Here is a 27,544-nt window from a genome sequence, read left to right as displayed (position 1 = left end):
TTTACGCACTCTATGCCTCCCATTGGACAAAGGTGGGTTAGGGTGCCCAGACCTTAAAAAATATAACCAGGCTGCACTCCTGGAACAACTCAAATATTGGTGGCACTGTGATGATTCTAAGCGCTGGGTAGTTATGGAAACCCATATGTTAAAAGTCCCATCCATGCGACATTTTATGTGGCAGTTGCGTATCTTAGGCAGAGTCACTCCCTCTCCATACCCCACAATCAACGCCTCTACACGACTATGGCTCCATCCTACTGTCAAGTCAGGATTGCTACCCACTAGATATCTGAAATTACCTATGCAGGTTGTGCAGCAACAGATCCCCAATACTAATTACGGAAAGTGGATAGCTACAGGTCTATCTGAGATAGGGAAAGCATTTGGACCCCATGGGCTTTTAGATTTCACAACCATAGCACATAAATACAGTCTATCAAATAAGGATTTTTATAAATTTTTACAATTGCGTCACTTTATAAATTCCTTACCACTAACATCTGATCTACCTACCTCTCCATTTGAAACCTTTTTTGAAAATCCAATTTTAAAGACTAAAGCCATAACTAAAGCATATAGGTTCCTATCTAATGGAGACGCTATGCCCCCTGCAATACGCAAATGGGAACAGGAGCTACACATTTCTCCAACAATGCAGCAATGGTCCCACACGTTTACTATAACCAACTCAGTATCCCACAGTGTCAACCACATTGAAGCGTCCAGAAAAATGTTATATAGATGGTATCTTACTCCATACAGAATATCTAAAATTTACCCTAATTGTCCCAACACCTGTTGGAGGTGTGGTGAGCCAGTGGGTACTCTGCTGCACGTGTGGTGGCAATGTCAAAAGATTGCACCTTTGTGGCAACACATATTTACCCTGTTAAAAACAATTCTTCTTTTTGATCCCCCTTGGGGCCCAGAAACTGCATTACTGCACCTGAACCTAGAAGACATGCTATTACAAGACGTCACCATTATGGTTCACGTACTAACAGTAACTAGAACTAAGATTGCATCCCATTGGAAAAGCACTAACCTACCAACCATCCCAGAAGTAATAGCAGGAGTAGCTTTTAACTACGCTATGGAATTCATGATTGCTAGAAAGGTGAATAAAATACCTCAATTCCACAAACAGTGGATTAAATGGTCAGACTACAAAATGGCCTACCCCTAAAATACTTCAAAGGAACATAAGGAACGCTACCTTCTTCCCTTCCTATTTTCCTTTCTTATCTTAACCTTTCTATTTCCCCTCTATGGTTATTCGCCGGAGAGTGTTAGCGAATAATCTAAGATCATGTACTGATGTGCCATGTCTGTGCCATGTACACTGTATATCTAAACAAGACAAACAATATTGACTGGTTTCGCTTTATTTCAAAGTTGTAAGACCCTGATTCACTGATGTTTTTCCCTCCCTTTCCTACTTCGCTATATTTTACCCCTTACCTGTTATCTGTTCTATCCATTATCTCCTTGTTCGGTAAAGTTCACAACCGAATACCCTCCCCATGTACACGTTATTTGGTAATTGGCTTGGACTTTCAGCTGTATACAAGAACCGGACATTCCCAAGATGTATGCTTTATGGTTTATGTTACTATCCATTCTTATGTCCATACTTTGGCACTTCTTCCTGAGCCTATATGTTCTATGCTTTATTTTATATTGCATTGTATGTACTATCCTTTATTCCTCAATAAAAAATAAGTTACAAAAAAAAAAAAAAAAGAATTAAATTATTGAACAACGAAACTGAATTTATTTCATCGAAAATGTGTTTTATTAATTAAATATTAATTAGTACAGGAAGCTCCATAAGCCGTTAATTCATATTGCCAGCAATAGAGCTTTCTGTACTAATCATCACTTTACTTTAATGAAAACATCAAATGTTTCTTCTAATTATGTTATCACAATAGCATTATTAGAAGAAACATTTAGAACTATATGTGCGCTCAGCTGATTGGCTGATCGGCTGAGCGCACATATAATTAGCGGGTCCGCAGCACAGTGACTTCATTGTGCTGCGGACCAGCGAAGAGACATCGGGGTGAGTATAGAGCTCTCCCCACCCCCTCCCCAGCACTGCACCCCTCCCAGCAAGGAAGGGGGGGTCAGTTAACCCCTTCCTTGCTGGGATGGGTGCAGTCTGACATCAGTCTGGCCCCCAGCCGGGTTAAAAACCAAACGACAGCAGCCTGGTAACTCCAGGGTGGGAAGAGCCATTGGTTTAGGCCCTCCCCAGCCTAAATCTTACCAGCCTGCTGCCGCCCAGTCCAGGAGCGCCAATTTTGACGCTCCGGGACCACTGGCACCCGGCTCTTCCCAGTACCCCTGGTGGCATTGGGTACTGGGGTAATAATAGGGGGTTAGTGTTAGCCATTTTATACCGGCTAACACTAGGCCCCAACTTAGTAATGGATTCTGTCTATTAGACGGCTTCCACTACTAAGTCTATAAAGTAAAGAAATAAAGACAAGACACAAGTTAAAAATTTTTTTTATTCAAATAAAAACACCCCCACACCCCTCATTAACCATTTTATTAAAAAATAAAATAAAAAAACGCTGGTCATCGACGTAGTCCACGGAATCCGACGTAATCCCCAGGATACCGATATCTGAAAAACAAAAAGGGAGAAACACACAAAAAACACCCAAACAGGAGCACAACACCCATCATTGTGAGCGGTGTTGTGCACCTTACAGTATGCAGCATCTTTACAGATCGCTGCTTACAGTCTGGCCCCCAAGGGGTTAAGGGAGGATATATTGCATCCCCCTTAACCCCTTGGGGGCCAGACTGATGTCAGACTGCACCCATCCCAGCAAGGAAGGGGTTAACTGCCCCCCCCCTTCCTTGCTGGGAGGGGTGCAGTGCTGGGGAGGGGGTGGGGAGAGCTCTATACTCACCCCGATGTGTCCTCTTCGCTGGTCCGCAGCACAATGAAGTCACTGTACTGTGGACCGGCTCTTTATATGTGCGCTCAGCCGATCAGCCAATCAGCTGAGCGCACATATAATTCTAAATGTTTCTTCTAATAATGCTATTGTGATAACATAATTAGAAGAAACATTTGATGTTTTCATTAAAGTAAAGTGATGATTAGTACAGAATGCTCTTTTGCCGGCAATATGTATTAACGGCTTATGGAGCTTCCTGTACTAATTAAAATATTTAATTAATAAAACACATTTTCGATGAAATAAATTCAGTTTCGTTGTTCAATAATTTAATTCTAACGAATCCATCATTGTGCAATTAAATATACTGTCAAAAAATAAATATATATATATAAATATACATTTATATATATATTTATTTTAACAGTATATTTAATTGCAAAATGATGGATTAGTTTAAATTTAATTATTGAACAATGAAAGGGACTTTATTACAACGAAAATGTGTTTTATTATTTTAATAGATTAACCATGAGAGACGTCGGCATTACTGCAGAGGATCGCAAACCCCGGTAATAGCAATTCATGTAAACTGTGTTCCCTGCTTTCCCAGATGCATCCAGAGGTGTTTGCATCACTTTCTTAAGATTTTGTTATTTTTAGTTGAACCAGATTTCCAAGTAAATGACCGTATGTTTTGAGCCGCATGTCTATTTTTTCCCACGGCCGTAGTTTCATCCGCACATTTACATAATGTATTATATAAAAAATACAGCCGCACAGTTACATAGTGTGACCCTAGCCTAAAGGTGCAATATGGTAAAGTAAAGATCCTTAAAAAAAGGAAAGAAGAAAAAAAAGGGAATAACAGCAATTCACTACCGCTTTTGTGTGAAAATGGTTGTGTGAGTCCGATATTATAGATATGGGACAAAACACAAGTGTGTGTGTTAGGTAAAATCTTACCTCTGGGGCGGAAAAGGTCATTTAGTTGGCTTGGATGCCCTAGAGAGGGTTGGGTGATGATTGTAATAAGAAGGTAGTGTAATAGTGTCTGTTTTTTTTTTTTTTTTTTCAAGAAAATAGGAGGAAAGATGGAAAGAAGAATATAGCTTGCGCTAGCGGCCCTCCATTTACATAAGTTCTGTGCGACACGGCTGGGGAGGATCGCCCGGTACCCAAGCCTAGGATAGATAGGGTAGATAAAGTAGCTGGTAGTCAGGGAGGGGGGGTATGGGAGTAGTATGGAGCACAATGCACCTCTGGGCGCTCGGGTGCCGCCCCTCTGAAGGAAGATAATTGTGTATTAATGTTATGTATTTGGAACATCTAATTACCTAATGTTGGGGTTAGGGCAATGGAGATAAGGAAATAGGGGAAAGTGTATATTAGTGTGTTATATTGGTATGCTCCTATACCCTTTGTATTATTATATTGGAGAAGAAAAATAAAATTATAAAAATGAAAAAAAAAAAAAAAAAACACTGATGGGTGGGTGAGGCTCAGCTTTTGTTGTGGAGCAACACACTGCCCCCTGCTGGTGTAATAATCTGAGGATCCACTGGCTTCCAACTGTTATTTGTTAGCAGAATAATGCTCACATACACACAGCAAGCGCTTACCACAAATGTGCCAGATTCCAACATATCCTTGGCCAGCCTGATCGCTACAACTATTGCCCCATCAAGCAAATGGGACTAGCTAGGATGCCAGCTTCCATAACATATAAATGTACAGGATCTACAGGCCCAGCTGCAACACCTGTGGGCAGATGTGACAGGGGATGCCATAGGGAATATGTATCCTCTATATCCAACTGTATCTTGGTATCCAGGCTAGAGGGGGTCCAACGGGGCGCTACAGCTAGAGGGGGACCGACGGGGCGCTAGAGGGAGACCGACGGGGCGCTACAGCTAGAGGGGGACCGACCGGGCGCTACAGCTAGAGGGGGACTGACGGGGCGCTACAGCTAGAGGGGGACCGACGGGGCGCTACAGCTAGAGGGGGACCGACGGGGAGCTAGAGCTAGAGGGGGACCGACGGGGCGCTACAGCTAGAGGGGGACCGACGGGGCGCTTCAGCTAGAGGGGGACCGATGGGGCGCTACAGCTAGAGGGGGACCGACGGGGCGCTACAGCTAGAGGGGGACCGACATGCCCCTACAGCTAGAGGGGGACCGACGGGGCGCTACAGCTAGAGGGGGACCGACGGGGCGCTTCAGCTAGAGGGGGACCGACGGGGCGCTACAGCTAGAGGGGGACCGACGGGGCGCTACAGCTAGAGGGGGACCGACGGGGCGCTACAGCTAGAGGGGGACCGACGGGGCGCTACAGCTAGAGGGGGACCGACGGGGCGCTACAGCTAGAGGGGGACCGACGGGGCGCTACAGCTAGAGGGGGACCGACGGGGCGCTACAGCTAGAGGGGGACCGACGGGGCGCTACAGCTAGAGGGGGACCGACGGGGCGCTACAGCTAGAGGGGGACCGACGGGGCGCTACAGCTAGAGGGGGACCGACGGGGCGCTACAGCTAGAGGGGGACCGACGGGGCGCTACAGCTAGAGGGGGACCGACGGGGCGCTACAGCTAGAGGGGGACCGACGGGGCGCTACAGCTAGAGGGGGACCGACGGGGCGCTACAGCTAGAGGGGGACCGACGGGGCGCTACAGCTAGAGGGGGACCGACGGGGCGCTACAGCTAGAGGGGGACCAACGGGGCGCTACAGCCTCCATACAGTTTTACAGATTTCCCCAGCAATCCTGCCCTTTTATCCCAATAAAACACATACATCACCATTACATTCACAAACAGTTTTGTATAAAGTTCCATTCAAATCCAACAGCTTCTTCTACGTGTATAATTTCTGTAAATGAGTGTGTATAATATAAATATATATATATATATATATATATATATATATATATATATATATATATATATATATATATATATATACTCCAACCAGTGGCCCTCCAGCTGTTGTCAGACTACTCCTCTCATCATGCCTGGCAGTCTAGGAGTAGTAGCTCCGCCACGCTGCAGACCACCTGTGCCGCCTCTAGCAGCCACAATCCCCAAGGACTAGCTTTCACAACTCCAGCATTTACCCTAGCGGCAGCTCGGTATCCATCTCTATGGTAACGCACTTGTGTACGGGAAGTTCGCGTTTCCACCTGTCGCGAGTTTTTCCTTGACGCGTGACGTAAGGTCAGCTGACTTAGAGGAGGCCGGCAGGAAGATGGCGGGCGGGGTGACAGCGGGAGGGGTGTGGGGCTGTAGGAGGTGAGGAGCCTGGGGCAGACGACCATGGAGCACATCTCCACCCCAAAGGTGAGGGGCGCAGGGGCTGTCATGTGATGTGTGGGGGCCGTCAGGTACCGCAGTGTCCCACTCATTGTGTGAATAGGCAGCCTAGCATGGTAAAGTTGTGTTGTGCGTGCAGTGTGTGGCAGGGGCATAGTGTGTGGTCCCTTGCCATCAGGCAGGTAGGGTGGCAGGTGGGTGCTGCCACTAGTGATGCCATTCTGTGACAATGTGGGGCTGGCTGGCCATGGCTCTCCTGTAGCTCTGCCAGTCCAGGCTGAGGGCTGTGCTGCCCCTATGGTGTGGCCATGTGCGGAGAGAAGGTGCCGGGCGGCTCACAGCCCATCACAATGGAGAACAATAGTTCTCTCTCACGTCGCCTTCACCTGTAATTGTGAATGTGAAGAGCGTGTGTAACAGGTGACAGGTGAGGGACGCAGCCGGAGACGTCACTCTACAACTTTCATGCTTACCCCAGATGGACGAGCCCTTTAATGTTAGCAGGCTGTGTGGAGCATCTGTAGGTTCTACTGACTAGGGCAGCAGTATAGAGCAGCACTACTGTCCCCTTTATAAGGCTCTAGTAACATCGCCATCACAATGATGCACCTGATAGTATGACCACAGTACCAGGTGCTGCCAGATGAACTACTGTACTACGACCACAGCCATGGAACCAAGATGGCAGTGCTGATCCAGTAGTAGTTCCCCCAGACCTGATGGCAGGATGCCGTGCAGTTATAAAATCCTTCCTCATGTTTGTCATACCCACAGAGTTGGGAAAACAATAGATCTGGAACTTTTCACATTACGGAGATTTCACATTTTCACATTTTTTTTGGAGTTGCGGGGGCGCGAATTCACATCTTTCTTTGTTGGTATGAACACTGTATAATCTGTATTTAGTGCTTCTCGTTTATTATCTTTTTCTTCCCCTTTTTTTTAGGTGGAGAATGTTAAGTTATTAGACAGATACACAAACAAGAGACCTGCCAATGGCACCCTGTACCTGACTGCCACCCATCTCATTTACGTTGATGCTGCCGCTGGTGTGCGCAAGGAAACCTGGGTATGTATATAGTCTAAAAGGGAGATTTTCTTTTTCAATAGAACTGCAGACCGATTCCCTTTAATGCTATAGGGATTTGTTTTTTTTTTCTTCTACCAGAAATCGTTCCAAAAAAGTGTCCCTAGATATGTGCCCTAAAGCAAATCTGTACAGCTCGTACCATTTTGTTGTCTTCATTACTGCATGACTGGTTCCTGAGTTTACTTGTCTCCTGCGACTGTTATTCGTGCTAAGTACGACTTTTATTCCAGCAATGTGGTGTCCATGAGGAGGGGTTTAGAGCATCTTTGACCTAGGCCTGCTGAAGATGAAGGTCCAGCCCAGGGTTGTGATGACAGAAGAAAGGTGGGGAGAGAGGCGCTGCAGGCCTAGGGTATAGATGCTCTAGGCCCCACCTCATTGACACTGCGCCACAGGAATAAAAGTTGCTTCTAGCCCGAACACTGGGCCCAGAAGGCAAGCGAACCCCAGGACCAGGATGCAATAGAAAAGAGATCTGAGAGGCAGAGAAGGAGGTACAGTAACACCAGTAGGATACAAGGGCGGGTCAGATGGATGTAAAAGGTGTGTTTTTCTGGGCACAGCACCACTCTACTGTATTTTTTCTCCATATCCCAGATGCCTATAACTTGCTCTGTCATTCATCAAACAGTCGCCGCATATGGCAGGGATGTGGCCGTTTTTGAGCCCCCCCCCTCTCCCGCTACCATATGCAGCGAACGCAGATTCTCCAGTCCAATGTTTTTCAGCACCCGCCCTGTAAGACGACACCTGACGTATAAGACGTATAATACTTTTGATAAGATTTTCCTGGGTTAAAAAGTAGTCTTATACGCAGGAAAATACTGTAGATATATACTTCTGTTGACTGGCAGCAGTAATGGGTGACACAACCCCCTCTGCTACTACCAACATTTGCGTTGGGAACTGCAAGGCTGTCTAAAGGCCCCATTTCACGGAATGTAATAGAAGGCAACGATGAACGATATAGAAGGCAACGATGAATGATGTCTGCTGATCGTTGCTGCCGTTTGTCTTTCAACATGTTGAAAGACAAACGACTGTGATCGCAGCGATCTGCTGCCATTGCTCCGTGGAACAGGAGCGGCAGCAGCAGACCGCTGCTATCTGCTATGGGCTGCCCGAACGATCTAGTGATCACCCGGGCCTCCCCTGTACTCACCCGCTCGCTGCCACGCGTTTAATAGCACCTCCATGTCACCCTGTGTAATATAGGCTTAAGCCCAGCAGTTCTTGATCTCCTGTTGTGTTCTAGCGCTGCTGCACAGCCCTCCTCCCCCTGTGTACTGTATATTCTTATGTCATGTGTCTCACATGATGGCTGTGTGTGGCATCCTCCGCAAAATGAGCGGTGATTGTTGGAACAGTATAGGTAATACTGCTTCTGCATTTCTCAGTGATGTGTCTTCTAATGGCTGATGGGAATTCATAAACATCAGTATTCTTTGGATGTGTTAATTTTTTTAAAATTGTATGTATAGAATACAAAGCCAGGAACAGATCATTAATGGAGGATATTAAAGAAAAGACTGAGACTTCTCTACTGTTATGAGTCCACTCCTGGTGTTATATTCAATAATTGCAATTATTAACCTGAACATGTGAACACAGTCTCACATAGAACCTGTAAGTAAAGCAGCAGTAGAAATCCTACTATAGCTCAATGTGAAAAAGAGCCTCCACACAGCAACACCTCACATACTGCTGTATATTGATCTAGCCATCATGCCCTTGCATGTAAGAGATGTTTCTCATAGAACCCTGTGATGCAATAGCCACTGCATGTGAAATGCCTTACATAATATATTAGCCTTTATCTGACTGGGTGCCTCCTTTACTTGCACAAATATACTGGCATCTGTGACTCTTTAGTAAGTATTAATAGCAGCGTTTAGGCGAGGCACATGTTGTAGATTTCCATACAACCCATCGTACAGCACCCTGGTTACATGCATTGTAAAATACTGCAAATACTACATATTTAGAGCAGTTCTTCATCATTGATGTAGGTCTGTGAGACCCTATACAGAAATATGGGTGCAAACTTTCTTTTCAATCACCTCTTATCCATAGTCCTCGGTCATGATGTACCTTTAACTTCTGAATACTGAAATAAAACTGGTTTCCAATTTGCTGTCTTTCAGATTGCTCACCACCACATTGCCTCCGTTGAGAAGCAGCCTCTTGGAGCGACCGGATGTCCACTAATCATTCACTGCAAAAATTTCCGAGTTGCACATTTTGTCATCTTGCGGGAACGGGACTGTCATGAAGTGTATACGTCACTGCTCAAGCTTTCACAGCCAGGTACTTAGTCTTTCCAGATCCTATTTTATGCAATAGAGTGAAGATAGAATGCCACACATTGTCTCTTAGGTGATGTCCATCACAGCCAGTCTGGCAGCAGAAGGCACCTCTGCCATATTTGTTGTCTCTTCTAGTTTTAAAGGCAGCCATTCACCTCTTTTCTTAGGCTGGGTTCACACAGGGACCTTAAAAATGATCATATATTACATTATAATAGAAGTGAAAGAATACTCTGATTTCATCCACAGTTTATAAAGTCAAATTGATAATAGTTTGTGTTCATATGTTTTGTCAGTAAAATATGAAGACTTGTATGCCTTCTCCTACAATCCCAAGTCTGATCAAGATGAGCGCCTTATGGAATGGAAGTTAATTGACCTGAAAATGGAATACATGCGTATGGGAATCCCCAACAACTATTGGGTGCTGAGTGACATCAACAAAGATTTCAAGGTATGTATCCATGGGTAATGGGATATCATTAACATTTCTTTCCAGACTCCCAGGTCTTGTTTCAGCTGGACTTGCCCAACAGGAAGAGGTTGGCTAATTCTGCTAATATGTGAGGACAGATAAACCTTTGTGTGTGTCCCCATTGGGTAAAAGGTTCGACTGGGTCACTGTTTCCTATTGCCTGTTGAAATCATCATGCATGCTTAACTAATCTGACCAATTCCTGACTTAACATTGCTCTACACCAATGCTGACTCCCCTGGCTGCTGTGTATTGATACAAGGCTCCCCAGTAAGTTGGTGCAAGAAGAGCTGCGTTCTGTACAGCAAGAGCAGAATGTTTCTAGACATCAGATCATGAGACCAAAGAGAAAATGATTATCAGGAAATTGTGGGACCAGGTTACTATCAGAGTTATGCTGAGCTGGACATTTGTTATCTGCGACATAGAAAACATGTGATGCAACCTCACGAGCATAGCATTGTTTCTGTCTTCTGATATTGCAGTTTATTGTGGTTTAGATAAGACAGCCTGCTGCCGCTATGTTAAATGGCACTTCTGTTACTTATGTTCAGTGTATTGCATTTTACCATGGGTTGTTGATCTGTTTATGACCTTAATTTTTTTTTTTCTCATCTCTGAAAGTTATATAATTTGAATGCTCAATCCTTCTAATAGTTTGTAAGCAAATTTTAGCATGCTACCATGTTTGATTCTTATGTTATCCATGTTTAAAGACAAAATGGCGGAGTCTGCAGCAAATTTCACTGCAAAGGAGAAAAGGGCAATGATGAAGTTCATGTCAGCTCATGGTGACTACATTTTTCAATTGACACAGCTTTGTCAGTTCAGTAATGTCGTGTTCTTGCCCTTCAGGAACTCACTATGATGCTTTGAGTCCCGTTCACAGATACATGGTCAGTCTGTGATATACAGCCACCATACAAGCCATATATATGGGGCTGTACATTGTGTCTGTTTTAAGCCCTAGGCTGGGTTCACACTGCATTTTTGCAGCCCATTATGTTAATACATTTTATGCAAAATTTGTTTCTCCATTGACTTATACTATTAAAAAAAGGATCAAAACGCATCCATTTTTTTTTAGCATACACAAAACCGTGGTCGACTACGTTTTTGTGTAGCTAAAAAAAAAAGTGGAGTTGTTTTGTTTTTTTTCCATTATGGAAATGAATGGAAAAACCGATAAAAACAGATGTGCACAAATACACACCTTTTTTTACTTTCCCCCATTGTTTTTTTGCATAAAACGGACTGCAAAAACAGTGTGAAGCCAGCCTTATTTTTGTTTCTCTCTTTTTCCACTGACGTGGTGAGTCAGATACCTCTAATGCTGCTGCGTCTTCTCTGCTTGGCATGGAGGGGATTGCAGTTGAAAATTTCACAGACGTAACACCAAATATTTGTGCACTAAATTTGTCATGTACGTGAAAAAATAATAATCAGGATGTCACAGAATCACAACTTAAAACATACCTTTTATTTCTATACTTAAAATTTCTATTCCAAATAACACACGAGGATATATCTATATCAAATTTCTTATCAAAAATAGAGGACCTATCACCTATCGGTCAATGGGCCCTAAGTAGAAATATGATATTTCGTCTCAATATTTCGTCTCAACGCGTTTCACCCAGGCCATAAGCCGGGCTCCTCAGGAGACTCTCAATAATGGTATGATAGCCGGGTAGGATGACCCCCAATATTCTCATTAGTCATATCACAAATAACCAAGCATTAATGATACAAAAACAAGATACAACCAAGGAGAACTACAAAATAAATGCAAACAAGGAGGGATAGGGGTAGAAGAATATGGATACATATACCCCTAATGTGAGTCCCACTGCTGATGATCCTAATATAATGAATGTCCTTATGTGGCTAAATACATATATCCGCTACACCCCCGATACACACTTGGAGCATGGAGCAGACACCAGTCTCTCTATCCCCATATTATACCTGTTGTGTTGTCATACACTTAATAAATGCATTAAATATAGTCACAGACGGTCTGTCCCCATTATGCTATAGGTGTAAGAGGACATTCTCAGAAATGACAACACATGATGTATAGGAACCATACCAGGTGCAGCCGCACCATTCAGATAAACAGATTAGACATTCATAAAAGAAAAAATGCAAAGTGGGTATAAAATCCCAACAGGGATGACTCACGTCCCTCCTTCCTCCGTGTGCCAGTAATGATGATTCTGGTCAGTACGGACACGTAGGTGCCGGGTTTATAAAGGTAAAAAAGGCGGGACCAGATGGTTCATATGTCCCACACCTGGGAATAGTTTATCTCTCCAAACGAGGATTCCGGATATACCCACTACTACATATCATCCCGTAGATATCGATGATGGTGTATGGAGCGCACTCAGCGCTCCACAGGGTCGGATGTAGTAGGCGGCGCCAGGGCTATTGATGGCTGGAACGCAGACTGCGCCCCACTCAGCCGGAAGTGACGCGGAAGTGACGCGGACAACAATGAGTGGAACGCATCTGCGCTCCATACGTATATATCTAACCGGTAGTGACACCTCACTCGTCATTCTCGTGGAACGCATGACACCTCCCACCATCCGTAGGTGAAGCGCATAGTTCTATTCAATGGATATATAGTACTAACATACGGGAGTAGTGATATTAGGCATAGGGGAACTTGGTTCATCCCTTCATAGGATATTCCCATGTTTATATTAGGATCTAATTCACAAATTCTTGTGGGGGTAGTTGTGATGGGTATTTATAAATTAGATATCATGAAGTGGGTGTTTGTTGAATTGTGAAAATTAATATACCAGGATACACAACTCTATCAGACAAGGGGTGTCAATCCAACCCTCATAACTTAGGTGGATATGGGTTCGATTGGAAATCCCTCCCTGCCTACCCCACATAATTTTCCCTATCATAGCATTCCCTATTACTTTACCCTAAGCCTATCTAACACGGAGCACTCGCCCTAAAAAGGGCGACCCCGTCCGGAACCTCTCCCTAATCTATCTATCCTATCCCTATTTATCTAGGGATGGTAAGTAGTTGGTATCCAAACCCGGTTCCACCCACCCACAATCAGCTAGTCCAATCATCACAAAAATTGGAACAGAGAAACTTTTTTAGTCTTATACGATGTCTCACGATATCCCTAACTCACTATAGGGTCATATATACTTTCGGTTCACCAATTTATTGGTTGATAACCCGTCAGCTTCCCATATCCTTATAACCAAATCTGAGTACTAGAGGTACGTATTAGCCCACCCTGACGGGTCTCTCCTTATGCTGTTGTTCTAAATGAAACATGTATATGTAAGTCTATCATTGAGGCCATACGGTTTTTGACTCCTGAGTCTGTAGATCCATTCAGACTCCTTGCATAGTATTCTCCTATCCCAGTCACCTTTTCTGACTGATGGTCTCACATGCTCAATTCCAATGAAAGAGATACCCCTCTCTGCTCCTGGATGGCATTCCCGCATATGTTGAGCTATTGGAGTATCTCTTTCATTCTCAATGTCACATAGATGTTCAAGGACTCTTTTTCTTAACTCTCTGTATGTCTTGCCCACATAGTTTATAGGGCATGGACACGTAGCCAGATATATCACACCCCTTGTCCGACAGTTTATGAAGTCCCGTACATCATATTGTGTATTGGTGGTGGCTGATGTAAAATATTTGGTCGTATTCAAATGTTTACATGCCCTACATCTTCCACACTTAAAACAGCTAGGGATCTTCCTATCCAGCCATGTACCCTGCTGTTTTGGGCGACTATAGTGGCAAGTCGATCACCAATACTTTGGCCACGTCTAAACGTGATACTTGGGTAATCATGAATTGCATCGGCAATATCGGGGTCTGTTTTCAAAATTGGCCAGTATCTCTCCAAAATCTGTCTCATTTGTAATGTATTATTGTCATATGTACCAATCAGTCTGATCAGTGTTTTACTAGTATCCCTTGTGTTTGGTGTCATTAAGTCACTTCTTCTCTGATGTTTCGCATACTGATATGCTTGCCTGATGACATTCCGGGGATACCCTCTGTCCTCAAATCTCCCCTGTAATAGCAGAGCCTGTGTGTCAAAATCTGATTCATCAGTACAATTCCTCCTCACCCGCATGAATTGGCTCTTAGGGATCCCACGTTTCAAAGACAGTGGGTGGTAGCTGTTCCAATGTAATAAATTATTTGTTGCTGTGGGTTTCCGGTATAGAGATGAGGCCAATTTGTGGCCATTCTTTGATAATATCACATCAAGGAAACATATAGATTGTTCCGATATTTCACTTGTAAACGAGAGGCCTATAGGGTTCACATTGAGAAATTTCATGAATCTCATAAAGTCCTCTCTCGTACCGGTCCACAGCAGCAACACGTCGTCTATATAACGTGTCCAGAATGGGATGCACTCCAACCACCAGTGATCACCCTCGGGGAACACAATGGTGTCCTCCCACCAGCCCAAGAGGAGATTGGCATATGTGGGGGCACATGGGCTCCCCCTGAGCTGGTGGTAGAACTTTCCATCATACAGGAAATAGTTATGTGTGAGTATAGATTGCAGTTGCCCTTGCTTAACTTCCTCTTTGATGTTTACCAAGTAAAGCTATTAAAAAGAAACAGTAAGTGGTACCATACAAATGTTATTCCTGGAATATCTGGTGACATGTGACAACGTAACTGACATTGTTCTGCTTTCTCAACCAGAAATATGCTTGCTTTTGCAGGTGTGCAGTACCTACCCGACTTGCCTAGTTGTACCTAAAGAGGCCTCTGAATCTACAATTATTGGAAGCTCGAAGTTCAGGAGCAGGGAGCGGTTTCCCGTGTTATCGTACTATTACAAAGACAACAATGTGAGTCACATGTGCTTGTAACACTGTCACTCTGGGTTATGTGTGGTGCTATTTAGAAAAGGAAGCCTAGAGTTCCTGGTCCTGATAAAACAGGAAGCTGATAGTGGTAACTACTGTCACTTAACAACATGTCCAGATAAGCCGTAGGCACAGTCATTGCACTTCGTTAAACGTTGTTTGCTCTGTTATTAATAGATAATGACTTCTTACGCCTCCCTCCCCAGCAGTTCAAATAATCTGGAAACTCCAACGTGTATAATGAACAATAGCAGGCTGAAGTCTTAAATGGGTTAACTACATTTCATATAATGGCTCTCAAACCTCGATCCCTGCTATTAATAGAGGTGGCAGATGCAGTGCAAACAGCTTATATGGATGATTTTATGGCAACAAACACCCTCTGCCATGGCATTATAAAGAATGCTCTTTTATTGTACCCTCACTAACCTAAATATATTGTATAGAATACACTAGTTGTATAACGTACAATATTTATATAGCAATAGTGATGGGGTATCTCTTGACTCATGATCTCTTATCCACCACTTTTTTTTCTCACTTTTACTTTTATGGGTTAGAACAAACAGTCTAAATTCCACAGTATGACCTGTAGCTCCCACATTTAAGATGTGCAGTTCTTACATTCTCAGAAGTCAATGGGCCTTAGCTTGTGTCTGATCAAAGTCCATACCTTAAGAGCTCACTACATTCACACAGTTGTAACCATACAGTAACCAAATAATGAAAAAGGCACAAGTCTATCAAGCCTATAGAGAGAGACAGAATTATCTTTAGTTACAGTATATGTTTATTATGTATGTGCAGTGTGGTGTGTGGAAGAGAATAACACTACTTCTGCAGTGGTAAACTACAGTGCTGTGCAGCCACAACAACACTTCTGATCTTGGCTTTAAAGAGAGATTAACATTTAGGACATTTATCTACAGGATATGTCATAAATGTCTCTAACAGTGGTTATACACCTTCGATAACAAATCTTTCCTGCCCTCCCCATACACATGAACGTTCGGCATGGCAGAAAGTTACTGTGTTCTCTATAAGGAGAAGATGGATAAGCAGCAGCCAGAGAGCTCTGGTGGTGGCTCATCTCTCTGCAGTGAAATCCCATCATGTCAGACCACTGTAGGTGGCCAAGAACCTGACATCTCTTTTATGTCATAACTCCCATGATGTTAATGGGAGTTGAATAGAAAGTAGCACTGCAAGAGACATTGTTTACAGAGAGCAACCCTAATGATGCTACTCTGTTTAAGCAATTCCCATTAAAGTTGTTGGGAGTTGGCCACATGGTTTATTTAGTTTTGCAAGCACATTGTAGGGAGATGGGGAGCCCTTATTTACAGGTACATTTTTAATGCCTTTACCCTATTGTGATTAAAACATTTCAGATTTTAGATGTACATTTTTTTTCCTACCTTCTAGGCTGTGATTTGCAGATGTAGTCAGCCACTCTCTGGATTTAGCACTCGCTGTGAGGAGGATGAAAAGATGCTTGAAATAATCAGCAAAGCCAATCCAGGCAGTCCCTTCATGTATGTTGTAGACACACGGCCCAAGGTATTGGTTATTGAGTCTATCATGGTTGGGGTATATGGTTATCCTGTTACTGTTTTCAGGAAACTTTTCTGAAAGTAAATGCAAACCTGATAATTTTAGTCACTGTGTTTGTCCTTTTTATTCTAACTTCAACTTTTATTAATGTATATCCTGAATACATTTAGTAAAATGTGTTCAGTCATGCAGTAACCGCGTAAATGCTTTTCAAAGTGGGCTATGTGTCTTTATTTATATAAAATCTGTTGGTTTATCTTCCATGGAGAGTGTCACGGTGGTGGGGCTTTATTGGGCTTTTTGCCCTCCACCGCATTTCGCCTTGATCGTTGGTTTACCATCCCACCCCCCTTTGACACAGCAGGTATGTCACCTGGCCCGGATCAAAATCCTGTGCAGGTGCTGTGTTTTCCTACAGCTTAGCAGGCGTAGAGGGAAGAGTGACAGGAAGCGACTTCACTGCCTAATCATGCTTGCGCTGCTGTAGGAGAACACTGCGTCTGCTTGGAATTTTAAAGCCCAAAAACCCCACCTCCATGACTTTTTTTTTTTTTTTTTTTTCCCCCCCCTGAAGATAAACCAGTGCATTTTACATAGGGACACATGGGTCACTTCAAATAATATTTTAACAAATATTTTAGTGCCAGCAGCTTGATCCTGCAGAAAGCGGGCTTGCCCCCAGATGGGTGACAGTATCACTTTAAGCCTTTGGTAATTGCCACAAGTATGGCAGATGGGGTGCCACTTGTATAACTGTGAGGTAACCAGTCATTTAACCATGACACATCTGGGCAGTTAGGAACTGTATGCTAGTCTCTTCCGACTTCTGTTATATCATGGCAGCTCCTATTCATATTGAAAAAGGGAAATGGCAAATTGACAGTTCATATAAAGTCTATTCACATGATGGTGTAAGCGCACACGTTGACAGAGTACATCAGAAACCTATCAAAAAGGCATGCTGTCAATAACATGGTTAAAGGTCAAACGTATCTTCTATTTACAGCATGGGGATAAAGGATGGCTAACAGATTTGGGGGGGGGGGGATTTACTGGGACTCCGGACAATGACAGAAAAATTGAGGCCTGGTATGAACATTTCCCAAAGTTTACCACAGAATTCTACTTCCTCACGGAGTTTGCTTTAAGTATCTAGTGTGTTGTACAGCAATAGAATGTAACAGTAGCACAAAAGAAAGTTGTTTTTACTATGAAATAAAATTTCAACACACCAAGTGGAAACAGAGTGGGATTGCTAGCAGTTGTTAGCTGGTTTCGGCTCTTGCCCACAGAAATCTGTTGTTGTCTGTCTCCGTGAGTTTTTTTCCCTATAAAAGCTTTATAGATGTGTAGTGAAGATATTTTTGTTTTCTGTTGTAGGCATTTTGCTTAACTGATAACTTAGAGAAAGTTGCCAGGAGCATTCTACATATGCACAGAAAGCTCCCGAGACTGTGGCTATGTACAACCTGTGTTAGTTGTATAATGTGCAACTGCTACAAGTCTTGACAGTAAAGTCTGTGAATGCAGTAGGTCTTGTATGGATATGGGTGTTCATATTTAGAGCCCTAATACACAGGGCAGTTTTCAGCCACACAGGCCAATAATCTCCTTGTGTAATACGTCCAGTGATAGCTGACAATTAGGAACGAGCGGCTTGTTTGTTGGTCACTTGATTTTTCACATCACAAATCTTGTTTGTTGACTGCACATCTCCTCATTTAGTACAGGATGCACAGCTTACAATTGAATGCAGGAATGGTTCATACCCAGCTGTAAATACAAAGCTGTAGGCTCTGTAAATGTGCACCTATCTAGGAGATTGATGCTTGTGTAAGGCTTTGTGATATATCCCTTCTATGGCTATCCCCTAGATAATACACTCTGCTCTTGCTATAATAACGTGTACTGTTTGGTTGAAATTTCAATTACCCGCCTGCCCAATTTCTGTCACCAGCTGAATGCCATGGCAAACAGAGCTGCAGGAAAGGGCTATGAAAATGAGGACAATTATCCCAACATCCACTTCCAGTTTATTGGAATTGAAAACATCCATGTGATGCGAGGTAGTCTACAGAAGCTATTAGAAGGTTTGTACATACCTTGAACAACACTTCTCTGTGGGACAAAACTGTTGGCTTTGCAGGGAATACAAATGTACTGTATATACATGTATAATATGTTTATAATGTATATAATTTAATATTGATAAAGATAATAATTTATTTGAATGCAAACCTACAGGCAGCCACAAATTCTTCTGTCACACAATGTGGCCAGTATAGGAGACCCCCCCCCCTTCCCCTCTATGATGGCTGTATGGTAAGGATTTTCTTATTCACATGATGTGAAATGATGTGTATAAGCTTTGGTGGTGTTCACTGATGGTTTTGACCAGTCACATTCAGTGTTGGTTAGCAGATCTCATCTAAATTCGCTAAACACAAAATCAAGATTTAAAGGAAACCAATCGGCAAAAGAAATGAGTATACTGCTAAGCAAATGTGCTGATAAATCACCCAGCACACTTCCCAAACATATACATGTAGCCATCGTCCCTGCCTGGTATGACCTGCAAACTTGCTTTGGCCCACAGACAATGCCTAGATGATTAATTGGCCTGAATTCACATACAGCGTAGACATTTTTAAAGTAAGTAAGTTTGTGTGTAATACCAGGCAGGGACACTAGCCATTGAGACCATTGAGATTATTTTTAATACGTGTTCTGTAAAAAGTCTTGGATCCTAGGAAGTTGTACCTAAAATGCTCACATAAATAGCCACCAGGATTTTGGGAGAAGAATATATAATATGTGCATATTATCTCTGTATTCATTAAATGATGTCCTGTTCCATTCATGGCTTTATAGTATGGTTTTTAAAATAATATATATATATTTTTTTTAATTAATATTATTTTTATAATTTTAGCTTGTGAACTCAAGAATCCGTCCATGAGTAATTTCCTTACAGTCTTGGAAAACTCTGGCTGGCTGCGACATATAAAAGCAATAATGGATGCTTCAATGTTTCTAGCAAAGGTATGGGTGGTGGTTCTCATTGTCACATGTTACCCGCATGCAGAATAATATTACAACAAGGCAGCTTAAAATCTCAGTCTCTTCACAGTATATCAGTATCACGTTACATTCGTAAAAATATAATTGTCATTAATAGCTAGAATTTAATTGGTTGCTATAGGAACACCACCGTTTTATTATAACATCTTATGGCCTCTCCATCCATGGCTGACTGGTTTCATCTTAAACTGTATTGATTTAATTATAACATTGCTGTTATGACAGGATGTGGTCTCCCTATTCATGAAAGCAAGTAAATTGGATGTAGTGGTTTCTAGTAATATTAGAGCCTCACACTGACTTATACATGGAATAGTGTAGCTCATAATAGGTCTCTGCTTGAAAACAGAGTCTTGCAGCTAGATTGTTATTGACCCGCTTTTTTCTGAGCTAATGGTTTACTTTATACTGAAAAAAATCCAGTACTCTGGAACATTGGTATAAATAGTTACATAGTTAGTACGGTTAGTACTAGTAATGCAGCCGTGAGGATCATTGACCTCAAAGGCGGTGGAGTGGAGTCCTGAGTTATATAAAGAATGCATTAAAGTTGTCCTACATTGTATATTTAACACAGGGTATGTGTTAACTAACCAATCTTTGGGGATTTAACATTGCTTAGAGAATAGAGCAAAGGCTGAGCACCAACACTGCCATTCCGTTTACTTAGAAAACAAAGGACCTTCTGTCTTGTGATCGGTTGGGTCCCAGCTTTATTTTTGGGATAAACCTTGGTAGTTGTCGCTTGCCAAACAATTGAATGTCTTACTCAGAATTCACCTGGTTTCCAGCCTTTGCATTGCAAAAGATCAAAGCATTACTGTGAATTAAAAAGACTTTTGACATCTCGCACAGACACATAGGGGGACATTATTAAGTCCGACGTTTTTTACGCCGGACTTAAAAATGTCCCCGCATCTCCGGCGATACGGGGATTTATGTAGAGGCGGACTGCCTCTACATAAATCCCGTGCGCTCTGGTGCGCACGGCCGAAAACCTACGCCAGCGCAGGACTGGAGTAGGTTTTCTGCGTATCTTTTGGCGGAACGAATGGGGAATCGCGCGGACTCTGAGTCTGCGCCCTCCGTTCCGCCCCCTTCACACCCCCTCCCCGCCCCCCGGAGTACCTGGCGGAAAGTGCCGAATTGCGAATATTTTATTTGCAAATTGGCCATTTGCAAATAAAATAATGCGCAAGTCAGCACTTTCCGCCGAAAAAACCCTGTACGCCCATTGATACATGTCCCCCAAAGTGTGAATGTCCAAGAGCTCTAAATAAGTCCAATTTGCCGAAACTTACACCAGAAAGCCTCCAATCCTAATAGGAGGCCAGAAAACATAGCAAAGAAGTCCAACAGCATCCAGGAGTGTAAACTTAAGTGAGGTTTATTCTTAAAGCCATATGCACAATGTTAAAATGTTGTTGAAGTGAATAATGCTTTGAGTAAACCCCACTGATGGTTTACATAGATGGATGCTATCAGACTTTTTTGTTATGTCACACAGACATGTCAAAATTTCTAATCGATCAAGGTCCCAATACTGATATCTAAAATTAGCCGCTCAATCCATCTGCTGGCTAATTCTGCAATAACTAAGGGTTTTAACACTTGCTTCCCCCAGCTATGTGTCTAGAGATGAGTCGAGGTCTTGACTTTGACCGATCAAAAATTTTTGACATACCTTTTTGACATAAAGTTTTTTTTTTATAGTTACTGGTCATTATATAAAAAATAAACTTTTAGAGAAGTGCCAAAGTTTTGATCGGTCCAGGTCTGAGTGTTTAAACCCTTACCGATCGTGCAAACGAGGCAGGAGAAGACCACTTTAAGTGCAGTGTTCTCCCGTGTCAGGCGATGTCTGGCTCCTAATGTAACCCTATGAAGGCTGGCCTTTTTTTTTTTTTTTTTTTTTCCTTTCCAGATAGGCAGCGGGGAGCGGACCCGGACCAATCAAAACTTTTGGCATGTCTCCACTCATCTCTAGACATATAGCTGGGGGAAGCAAGTGTCAAAACGAAAAAATTTTGACATGTCAGAGACATGGCAAAAGTTTTAAACTGTCCGTCTGAGTTTTCATACCCGGACAGATCAAAACTTTTGCCATGTCTGACGTGTCAAAATTTTTTTTATGATGACAGGTACACTTTAATGCTTTAAATTCACAGCAATCCAGGGCAAAGCTGCATCCGAAGCTGACATGGTAGGACATGAGGATTTTGTAACAGATTTGTCTGTGGCATAATTGTTTTTAGTTGTTTAATTTTTCACCTTGTTCTTGGCAGGCAGTTAGAGATGATAATGCCAGTGTCCTGGTCCACTGCTCAGATGGTTGGGATCGCACAGCTCAAGTCTGTTCTCTGGCTAGTATTCTTTTAGATCCATTTTACAGGACTATTAAAGGATTCATGGTAAGGCTTCTAAATATTTGCTTTATCAGCACGTTAGTATGAGAGGTTCTTAATGTGTCCATAATTTACTGTATATTATTTGAAGGTATTTAAGATAATATGAATCAGGCTATAAGTACTTTTTTTTTTTTTTTTTTTTTTTTTACAAAAATTGCATATGGGCATTAAATGGATGAAAAATAAAGAGTGCTGAGAAAATGTTGTGATATACTTTGGCCATGTGCCGCTGCAGCCAGTCACCATCCTCTGCATTCACTTCCTGCATGTTTGGCATATGACTACTCAGGTCAGTGATTGGCTGCAGCATCAAGGACACTGTATAGAGGATTTAAATGCATCACTTTTATTGGAGGAATTGGAGAGTTAACCTGCTGGTGCATGAGTAGTTTTCTTTCTTAAGGGTGCCTTCACACCTACCGTATCGCAGCACAAAATCCGCTGCGGATCCGCAGCAGATTTAACTAAATGAATGAACACAGCATCAAATCCGCACTTACAAATCTGCTGCGGATCCGCAGCGGATTTGACAGTGCGTATTTAATGCCGTGTGCATTCATTTAGTTAGATCTGCTGCGGATCCGCTGCGGATTTTCTGCTGCGATACGGTAGGTGTGAAGGCACCCTAAAAGAGAATTCCAGGCAGGGGGGCTTTTTTTTGTCAAAGTGCTGGGGAGGATAAAAGAAATAACATGCACTTACCTCCCCGGCTCCAGCACTGGTGGCTGCATAACGCAGCTCCAGTCCCCGACTGCTACATGGTTAGTGCGGGGTACCGGAGCTTCGGTATGTGGCAACTAGTGCTGGAGCCGGAGAGAGATGTGCACATTATTTCTTTCATCCTTTTCCTTCCAGTTCAGAAAATCACTTTAGAACACTAACTAAACACTTTTAGATATACAGATTTTATTTAATTTTTTTATCAGAAAACCTTTTCATTAGCATTTCCATTTTCTTTTGAAAAATCAGGAGCAGAAATATTACAATTATGACAAATGATCCCTACTTAAAGGTAATTAACCATAGCGTAAGCAGAAAGTAAAAACTCAAGTCTCAAATCAAGACTAGAAAGCAAATGGAGGAGGCATAGTGAGGAGTGGTTGGCGAAGTGTCTCAACTGATTAGGGAGCAGTGTCTTTGCTGGTAGTCCAAGGGAGTCCAATCTTTATCCAGTTCATGCATTCATGCAACACAGGTGGGCATGGGGTTTGAGGCTTTGGTCAATCAAATGCAAGGCAAGACGTTTATGAGCAATATTGAGAATTCTTCTGACTGTGGTCATACCATGTTCATCCTACAGAAGGTCATCCACACACCCAAAATTACAGACCGTAGGGTCCCTTTTATACTCTATAGTGGATAGAATAGCAGCCCAAAATGCATTTGTACAATTAATTCTCCCCCTCCCCCCCAAAAATGGTAAGTTTTGGTCTCCATCATAGAAGACCATTGTTCTTCTAAAATATGCCCCACATACCTGTGAAGCTATGCCGCCACTGCACAGTTTACTGGTCTGGAAGCAGTTTCCTCGGTTAATTGTGTATCGATGGCCACCTGTAACTGTAGCTCCTGTTCTAAACTGCTGTCAGTGTTTTGGAAACATCCGGTGACATTTGTTTCCAAAACACTGACAGCGGAACAGGTAAGTATACATTAATCACATGTCCCCCAGTCCTGGCAGGGTCATTAATGATCCAGCTATTCCAGACAACCCCTTTTAATTCAGTAAATAATAACAAAAAGTCTATGGCCAGCATTAGTTATCTCATCGTATATAGTTAAAGGACAACTCCGGCGGGACCCCCCCCAAAAAAATAAAACACAGACACACACAGACACCATACTCACCATCCCTCCGGTGACTATCGCCACTCCATTCGCCCGCCTCACTGTCACCGCCGTCCAGCGATGTCTCTGACTTCCGGGTCCTGGGGATGGAAAAGGCTGCCAGTGCGCTTGCGCACCGGCAGCCTTTTCATTGGCTGGAGCGCATCACATGGCTTCCAGCAACCTCAGCCAATCAGGGCTGAGCAAGCTGGAAGCCATGTGATGCGCTCCAGCCAATGAAAAGGCTGCTGGTGCGCATGTGCACCAGCAGCCTTTTCCGTCCCATTCACTCTCCATGAAGACGCCGAGGAGGAAGAAGACCCGGACCGCCCCCGGCTCTGACATCTTCGTCACCAGATGCCGCCCGGAAGAAGAGGACCGTGACGACCGTAATAGGTAATGTATACATTCTTTAACTTCCGGGCGGGGGGGGTCGGGGGTCCGAAAGTGGGGGAAGGGGGCCAGACCGGGTATTTAACCACATTACAAAGTTATATTACTTTGTAATGTGTGTTAAATAAGCTAAAAAAAAAATTCGCCGGAGTTGTCCTTTAATGTTTATAGCATTTTTCATTTTGTAGGTAGATAAGTACAGATCTAAAGTTGTACAAATTATTTTAATAGGTACTTATTGAAAAAGAATGGATTTCCCTAGGACACAAGTTTTCTCAAAGGTATTTATGTAAAGAGGACCTGTCTGTGTTCCCGGTATATCTTGTCTTCTGTATTGTGCCATTGCTCTTGTATACAATTTCCGGAAATATATGAAAAAATGGACAACTGGATGTGAGAGGGTTATTCCCATCTTATCTTATAAGGTAATAGCAGATCACTAGGATATGCTGGTACTCCATGATTGGGGGGTACCTGACTTCTGGGACCCCTACGAACCCTGAGAGTGAAGTGGCCACAGGGCTGATTTAGCAATTTATCACCCTATTATTAATTTATATATACCTTTCTGGGGAAATAACGGAGGAGTGCTACAATGTAGAGTTGTTAAAGTAAAGATTAGAGATGAGCGAACCGGGTTCGGGTTAGAGTCCATCCGAACTCGAACGATCGGCATTTGATAAGTGGCGGCTGCTGAACTTTGATAAAGCTCTAAGGTTGTCTGGAAAACATGGATACAGCCAATGACTATATCCATGTTTTCCACATAGCCTCAGGGCTTTATCCAACTTCAGCAGCCACCGCTAATCAAATGCCGAAAGTTCGGGTTCGGATGGACTTGAGCATGCTTGAGGTTCGCTCATATCTAGTAAAGATGCTTTAGAATTGTATTTGTATTTCACCCTGAAATAACAAGTATTTGATAATACATTCATATCAAAACTAGTGACAGGTTACGTTATATATAACTACTGTAATTAATATGTAGTTCTTGTCAGCAAGATTAATATATAGAAGGCCTGATGCCAAAATAGTGCATTGTTACTGTTCAATTTTTCATAAAAAAAAAAAAGCCAACTAGGAAGGGAGAAAACCCTAGTTACCCTAGTAGTTCCCTGAATGGAGCGTTAGTGCGTGTTCTTGGCCTCTGCTTCATTCACTGGGACTTCTAACCTGTGTTGAACAACCATGTTTAGAAGTCTCATGGAGAATAAATGGAATGACAGTCAAGTGTTGGTGCACAAGCAATTTGTAAAATTGTGGGCTGGATATGAAACTTACCCTTGCTCACACTGTTTTCTCTGCTGCAGATGTCATCATTTAGAGTTTGATCCAAAAGAAGTGTCTCCCGTGTTTACCCAGTTTTTGGAATGTGTGTGGCATCTTATGGAACAATTCCCGTGTGCCTTTGAGTTCAGTGAAAAATATCTCCTTGAAATTCATGATCATGTCTTTTCCTGTCAATTTGGAAACTTCATAGGGAACTCTCAAAAAGAACGGCAAGAACTAAAGTGAGTATCTGAAATAATGTGTGTATGTGTTTTCTGGTTTAAACTCATCACTCCCTGTAGAACTTTCATGAGCAGCATATTATACTCCAGTTATACATTGTGCTTTTAGTTTTACAAGTCATAATTCACTTCATAATATATTACTTGTGTAGCGGCACCATAACATAATATTTGTTAGCGTGCTTGGCTTTCTCCAGATCCTTTCTTTGCTAACAGATGCAGAAAGTCAAACATGCAGTTTACTATTACTTGTTATTTTTCCACGCATTGCCCTGACCTGGCGCTGTCATAAAATGCTACTTTTGCAACTAGTAATTTAGAAGTTAAAGAGAATGTATTGCCTACATTTGTTCTTTTCTTCTAATCTGTTTCTGATTTTGTAATTTTTTTTTTATTTTTATTTATAGTACATTAATATAGTGGCTCCCATCTTGCCTAATCAGTTGTTAACTAGTTATCTAGTGACATGCTTTACAGCAAGCCTATTAAAATAGACACAAAGGGGTACATTTATTAACCCCTTAATGACGGAGCCAATTATCGTTTTTGCGTTTAATTTTTTTCCTCCTCGTGTTTAAAAGGCCATAGCACTTGTATTTTTTCCCCTACAGACCCACATGAGCCCCTATTTTTTTCGCCACTAATTTTACTTTGCAATGGCTGACTTAATTTTCACATAAAATATGCTGCGAAACAAAAAAATATGCGCGGTAAAATTGAAAAAAAAAAAAATGCAATTCTTTATATTTGGAGGGGGCTTCGTTTTTACGCCGTTCGTCCTATGGTAAAACTGACTTGTTATATATGTTCCTCAAGTCAGTATGTATTAAACGATATGTAACTTGCATAACTTTTATATTTGATGGCTTTCAAAAAGAAATAAAACCTTTTACAGAAAATAAACATTCCTTAAAATTGCTCTATGGCCATGCTTGTAACGCTTTTATTGTTTTGTCTATGGGGCCGTGTAGGGTGTCATTTTTTGCGCCATGATCTGTACTTTCTATTGGTACCTTGATTGCATGTATGCGACTTTTTGATCGCTTTTTATTAATTTTTTTTTCTGGATTTGATGTGGCCAAAAATGCAAAATTTAGCTTTCCGCTGGGGTTTTGCACTTATGCCGTTTACTGTGCAAGATCAGGAATTAGATAATTTAATAGTTCGGGCGATTTAGGCCAAATATGTGTATTTATTATTTATAAAATGAGAAAAGGGGGTGATTCCGACTTTAATTAGGGGAGAGAATTTTTAATTAATAAAAATACTTTTTTTTTTTTTTAACTTATACAGAAGTCCCCGTGGGGGACTTCTAATATAACTACATTGATCCCTTATAGGGATCAGTGTAGTATGCTTTATACAGCACCGATCAATGAGATTGGTGCTCTATTGGTCTGGTCTGCTGCAGACCAGAACAATAGAATACCAAGTCGGGATCAGCGTCATTTGGACCCTGAGTCCCGGGTTGGTAAGATGAAGGGATTCCCCCAAACCCCCACCCCCCCACAGTGATCACATCCTAGACACCAGGGAAACGGCCATAGAAGACTACATGCAGCTGTCATGTTTGACAGCTGCATTTAATGGCCTTAATTAGCAGGAGTGGCGATCAGCTGTGCCCGCTAATAGCCACGGTCCCTGCTGCAGATAGCACCTGGGATTGCGGCCCTGCTCTGAACTTTCCTAACGACGAGATGGCGTAAATGTACGTCATCCGTTGTTAAGGGGTTAAAGATGCGCTCTTTGCGTAACCTCTGTCTGCAGCGAAAGAGTTGTA

At 42.5% G+C, this 27,544-nt stretch overlaps 1 protein-coding gene across 1 annotated transcript in view; it reads left to right on the top strand.

Annotated features, from left to right (window-relative positions):
• Nucleotides 1–6,173: 6,173 nt before the first annotated feature.
• Nucleotides 6,174–27,544, top strand: part of MTMR8 (myotubularin related protein 8) — a 26,132-nt gene continuing 4,761 nt past the window's right edge. Inside the window, 11 exon segments of the mRNA XM_069986598.1 lie at nucleotides 6,174–6,251; nucleotides 7,171–7,293; nucleotides 9,459–9,621; nucleotides 9,917–10,074; nucleotides 14,844–14,972; nucleotides 16,416–16,550; nucleotides 18,502–18,634; nucleotides 19,477–19,586; nucleotides 21,911–22,036; nucleotides 24,485–24,534; nucleotides 25,564–25,764. Of these exon segments, the coding sequence (XP_069842699.1) occupies nucleotides 6,228–6,251; nucleotides 7,171–7,293; nucleotides 9,459–9,621; nucleotides 9,917–10,074; nucleotides 14,844–14,972; nucleotides 16,416–16,550; nucleotides 18,502–18,634; nucleotides 19,477–19,586; nucleotides 21,911–22,036; nucleotides 24,485–24,534; nucleotides 25,564–25,764 (1,352 nt within the window). The 5' untranslated portion in view covers nucleotides 6,174–6,227.

Source organism: Dendropsophus ebraccatus, chromosome 10, assembly GCF_027789765.1.
Source record: "Dendropsophus ebraccatus isolate aDenEbr1 chromosome 10, aDenEbr1.pat, whole genome shotgun sequence".
Classification (NCBI taxonomy): Eukaryota; Metazoa; Chordata; class Amphibia; order Anura; family Hylidae; genus Dendropsophus; species Dendropsophus ebraccatus.
Note: the sequence above shows the minus strand (reverse complement) of the source record. Positions and strands in the feature narration are given on the sequence as shown.